We start from the raw sequence: 6,000 nt of genomic DNA on the forward strand, positions 1-6,000 counted from the left end.
AAATTACATTATAAATCGACTCATTCCCACATCTGTATTTTGTGTTTGTATATTTTTGATGGAACGGTTGAGTTGAGTAGTGAGCTTGACTCATTATTCAACAACATATGCAGAGAAGCTTCGGTGAAATAACGAGTAAAACAATACTTTAAAGGGAATTTTTAGTGGTGAACATACTACTCAGATTTAAATGCCTACCTGCAAAAGCTTTTTAAATTTTCATCTCCTTTCAAGGGTGGGCATGAGTTTTACAACATAATCTGAACTGCTTGTTTCATCTAACTGGTGTTGAGCTGGTGGTTTTCTGCAGTATCTGAGCCTGCGACAGGGTTCAGCCTGGCCTCCGCCTTGGTGCTGCCCCTCATTGACTGTGGTAGAGAGGTCAAGCGGCTGCGGAAGCTCTCTCCAGAGAAAAAATAAAGCATTGGATCAAAGCATGAATTCCCAGCAGCGAGGCACAATGTCACTACAACGGACTTCTGCATGGTATTTCGCTCTGAGCAGGATGTGTCAGTGCGGGATAAGAAGCTCAGGTGGATGGTGCGCTGTATGTGGTATGGCATGAAGCTGACAAGAAAGGTTAGCAGGACAATGACAATCATATAGATGGCTCTGGTAACTATAGTCCGCTGGCATGTGGCAGCCGGAGTGCGGGACAGGAGGGTACGTATGATGCCAGCATAACAGAGCAGGATAGTCAAGAAGGGCAGGGCAAAACCTACCACCAGTGACAAATAGCTCAGAGCGATGAGCTTCTGCACAGCTCGACCCTGTGGAGGCTCAAAGCACTTGGTTTTGTTTGTGATTGGGTCAAAATACTGACCAGACATCAGAAAAGGTGAAGATGAAAGACAGATAAAAACCCAGATGGCCACACAAATCATGCGTGCACGGTTGTCTGACACCAGTTTAAGGTTCCGCACAGGAAAGGCGATGGCCAAGAACCGTGTAACGGACATGGCTGTCATGAAGTAAATACTGCAATACAAGTTCACATAGAGGGCATAGGAGCTGATGCGACAGAGGAAATCCCCCTGGTTCCACTGGCCCTTGTTCACATAGTAGAGAACTCGCAGCGGCAGCATGCTGACACACAGCAGATCAGACACAGCCAAGTTGAACATGTAGACGTGAAATGGTGAACTCTGGCGGGATGTTGTGAATAGCACAACCAGGGCGAGGCCATTCCCAACCAGGCCCAATACAGTGATGAGGGAGAAGGCTGTGGAGTAGACCTGGTTACGGAAGTTGTCAATAGATGGACAATCACTAAAGTTGCTCTTGACACCAGCCATCACAGTGACTTCATCCATTAGTGGTCAAACCTGCTGCTGTGGAGAGAGAGAGAGAGAGAGAGAGAGAGAGGAGAGAGAGAGAGAGAGAGAGAGAGAGAGAGAGGTTATGCAAGGACGCAAGACTACTGAATACAGATCAACACTAAACAAACATGAAACAATGGTACTACGTATAGTTGATTGTTTCAAAGATTACCTCCATTTTCACAAAGGAAACACAGCTATCAGATAAATATTTTGAACTTTTCCTGTCACATGACAATGGTCTTGCTTTTTTAGGATGAAAAAGGTACTTTTGTGTTTCACAAAACATTTGAAATGCTGTTAAATCGTTTGCTATGAATTCTCTTGATAAATTGTTCACTGCACAAAGATTAGTATCTAGAATGTAGAGGACTACTTGATAATTCAGTTCCATCTGATATCACATTGGTTTACTAGATAAACAATTTACTGTATCTGGTGAATCCAAATCACAGGCACAAAATTATTTTTAAACCACGACAGTCTGTGGAGAAACATTGAAGAATATTATCACACTACAGTTTCTCTCCTCCATCTTGGTATCTATTTGCAGTATTCATCTTGTCAGTCAAAGATCTGTATAAGTATACAAATTACTTAAATGTTTAATTTGGCTGATGATGACTTTGTTTATATAACACACAGCCTAAATTTTTCCGAAACTCATTTAGCAAAAGTATCTCTTACCATCCAGTTGGTCGCTCAGTGTGTTGATCTTCAGTTCAGGAAGAAAGTGTGCAAACAACCGCAGCTGCAGAGTGTCTGAACCTCCTTGCCGGATGTTGCAGTGTTTGTGGGAGGACACTTGCAGCAGGTGGCTGCCTCTGAGGGACCGCAGTTCTCTCAAAGCTCCTCAGGACTGGCCCCTCACTCCCTCTGTGCTTCAACACAGTAGCAAGTCTGGTGACATCATTTGCTGCACAGCCATAAGAGTGATTTTCAGTTGCTTGTTGCATTATGATTTTTATTAAAACATCTTAATGAGTCAGATTCATACACACAGATGACCTCTCCCAGACAGTCTTGATTTTGCTCACAACAAGTGAATGTCATCTTGCTGAAGGTGAACCTGAAATTATCATGATTTATAGAAACACAATTAGTGCTCCAAAATGGTTTAGCCAAATATTGGCTAGTGGGTTAACTTGATGCCTCTAGGGTGCAAACACAGATAAGGGTTTGACTTTTCAAAAAACACCAGGCGGATGACGAGTACTTCTACAGGGCCATATTGTGGGTGGGGGAGTCAAGAACAAGTCCTTGTGATCTACTGTAGGTTGGCATGTCAAAAAAAAGATGTTTGCGTTGGTAAAAGATTGTGCTCTCTGTTGTAGAACACACATCCATTATTCTCACGTTTAGTTGCAAAATAGCAAGTAAAAATGTATTTTTATTTATTTTTAACACAAGCAGAACAAAGACAAAAATAAATAACAATATTTAACAACAACTGAACAAAAATATTGTAATGCATGTAAAATACTTAAATCCATTTACGTATCTGAAAAGGAAAACCTAGACGTTACTCGAATCCTACTCCTTCTGCATTGTTCCTTTGTGAATATTTCTCCATGGATCCCTATTTAAATCATGAGCTTGTCCTGAATGTATACATACAAACTAATGCAGATAAAAAAAAATCAGTTCCTAATATTTTGAACCATTTTTACACACACATATATAAATATAGAGTTAATTTTCCAATTTTCTTTATTTTGTGAGAAAAGAGAAAATTTGCCAAATATCTAAATATTGCAGTCTTGCTTTCTCATGTTGACCATTTTTGATCATCTACAAAGATATATTATTTGTATAGACATTCACATGTTTGCACATATTTACTTAATATTGAACATACTGTACATGAACAATATAACCTACAGAATTGTGTCTTATTTTCTTTGGTATTAAATTAGATGTTTATGTTACAAATTCATAACATTAGGTTTAACATTGTGTTAGACATACACTTTTTGATCATGTAATTAGCAATCGCTCGTGCTTGCAAAGAGGTACACTATAAATGTCAGGGGAAAGAAGCCATCAGGCTCTGCTTCCAGTCTGTCAGACTATATTGAGGGTTAAAAAAAAAACAAAAAACAAAGTGTGTGAGAAATTTGTGTGGAAGAAAATGAATGAGGCTAAATAAGTCACAAAACAAATTCTTTGCTCACCCTTCCCAATATGTCATGTTTCTGCCACTGATCCCTTGTTGCATCTGTTCTGCTCTCTAACATGTATCCTACTTGCATTTAAAAAGGTACCTGTCAATCAAAACTCAGTTGCCCCAGTGCCCTTTGGCCAGATGTTCTGAGGTGATCAAAAAAAAAAGATGAACTTGTTTATTCCACAGAGTTTCCTTTCTAAGTTGATAATGAGCTTGACTTGTGGTTTCCAAATGCAGTTTGGATGCTTCAGTGGAAATGGACAATCTCATTCATCTATAATCAGTTTAGTGATTAGACACACGCAAAGACATGTTTTCAGGAACTGTCTCTCAACATACAGCAACTCCACATCTTCATTGAATGATTACACCATTAGCCTAATTATTGTGCATAAGCACATTACCAAGACGAATAGCAGTGGCAGAAAGCTTACAAACATGCTCTAAATTTGAGTTGTGAACCTATACATCTAAGATTCCCTTTAGTAATACAAGCTAGAATCACAGCGCTTTTATTTTTCTGCATTTAGGCTACTTGTTGTGGCTGCCTGGTCTGTCCCCCACCAGGTACCAGTTGCTTTCAACCTCCACATGCTACTCCTCTGTGTAGTTCTCCTGTTCATCACGTGTTTATTATCTAACTTCATCTACAGCGGTTTAGAGCTGGCTTGAAGCTTTGTCTCTAGAAGGAAGAAGTGGTTTAGATTATATTCTATTGAGTCCTGTGTATGGTTTTAGTAATGGGCCAGTTTTAAAAATGACTAAAGATACCATAGTGAAAAAGAGTGATTTTTTTTACCCATTGATTTATTTTCGGAAACACATCTTTTGCCAAAGTGTATTCAAAGAACCTGTATCCACTTTCCTGGGGTGCCATCCCTTTTCCCCCTCTCTGACTTGCCCATTATGCACTCAAACATGCAAGTCATCAGTAATTAAAGATACAGAAGGGATGGCTAACTCACACAAGGAACTTAAAGGACCAGAGTTTTATGACATATTTTGAGTGCGATTTAATAATAACGGTGATCTGTGTAATCCAGTAATATGGGTGGGAAGCACGGAGTTTGAGACACTGAATAATCTGCATTTACATTTTAGGTCATTTACCACCACCATGGGTCAAAACAGTCCTCGACATGGAACATGACCAGAATTACACTGGAGACTGGGTCTCCTTTAAATTAACCTTCAATTACCTCACCATATCCAAAAAGGGGATACTAAAATCAATTAGCATAAGGACTGATGTTTTCAAACCATCTATGTTGATGAGGAATGTGCTCTTGTAAACTTGTAAAAGAGTGTTTAATCCAGACTCACCAGCTGCATCCCTTACATGGAAGTGCTTCCCTTCAGCTAAACTACCACACATAAACAATCTAAGAACTGCAGCCATTTGTATCTTTTTACACACTCGGGGAACCCTGGCAATGATTTAAATCACCTAACCACAAAATACCGTTGTATGTCATTATCATATGATAATTCAACACATTTTTGGCAGATAAACTCATCAAAAAGAGGCATGTGATTGGTCCACATACACGTTGCTCACCTGAAATTCACTTCAAATGCTTTCTAATGATAATAACCAGCGTAATTTATGCTCAAAGACACAAAAAATTTCCAATTCATAAAAACACTTCCTCAAAAATGACCACTGCTGCCCTCATCTACATTATTGTTCGTGAGCAGCTCACAGTCAGAATGTCAAGATGCTGACAACTAGTGTCACAACATTTCTGAGGAGAGCTGTTCATTATTCAGTGGTGTGGTTGAGGGTCTTGCACAAAGAACCACCAAAAAGGCATAAAACCCGTGTGGTTTCCAAGATAAGGAAGAGTATATGTGTTGGGCTACACAGTGTGTTAGTGGATGCACAGGCAAATGCTTCTGATCAGGAACAATATTTGATTTAATAACATTGATCAGACACAATTTAAAGAGAAAATAGGTCATTGCTTCTTTTTGCTTTGTACAAAAACACATTATATCCTGTATCTCTTACGTGAACAAATACAGGTCCATACATTAATATGACATTTTGCTTGTCATATTCCGTCCACCAAAAAACAACCCTTTAATTGACTCACAAGTGTTAAGCATCACTCACGAAGTTGTGTATGTGATGACAAATGAGAAAAGAAATCAATTTTACAATGTGTAATGAGGAAAAGGGAGAAAGAATCTTTAGGAAGCTTCTCATTAGTGCTCATCTGATCATTTACTCTGATGAAGTATACTACACTATAGTGCACTAGTTTCCATAGGCTTGGTGCTTTCATGTAGAAGAGGGTAAAAGTCAGCAATTTAAGGCATCATGTGAGTATTTCATGTAATGAATGTGCAAATTGTTCACAGTATATCTCATAGACAAAAGGTTCATTTGGTTGGACAGCATTCAAACAATGCCTTCAGCCTCCAGCTTTAACTGCAGCCGAGATATGAACAAATAATCTTTTGTTTCATTTAACTACATGTATCAAATTACAAGGCATAATTAAATCTGCA

The 6,000-nt window shown here is 39.0% G+C and overlaps 1 protein-coding gene across 1 annotated transcript; it reads right to left on the bottom strand.

Annotated features, from left to right (window-relative positions):
* Positions 1-278: 278 nt before the first annotated feature.
* Positions 279-1,313, bottom strand: cysltr1 (cysteinyl leukotriene receptor 1). Its single transcript, XM_086222456.1, has one exon. The coding sequence runs from the start codon at positions 1,311-1,313 to the stop codon at positions 279-281; it is 1,035 nt and encodes a 344-aa protein (XP_086078582.1).
* Between the last annotated feature and the right edge of the window lie 4,687 nt (positions 1,314-6,000).

Source organism: Aulostomus chinensis, chromosome 13, assembly GCF_037954235.1.
Source record: "Aulostomus chinensis isolate RoL2024-O1b breed Wild chromosome 13, RoL_Achi_v1.0, whole genome shotgun sequence".
Classification (NCBI taxonomy): Eukaryota; Metazoa; Chordata; class Actinopteri; order Syngnathiformes; family Aulostomidae; genus Aulostomus; species Aulostomus chinensis.

Bases quoted from the DNA above. Each gene is read 5' to 3' on its own strand.
- cysltr1 (XM_086222456.1), bottom strand. From the start codon at position 1,313: ATGGATGAAGTCACTGTGATGGCTGGTGTCAAGAGCAACTTTAGTGAT.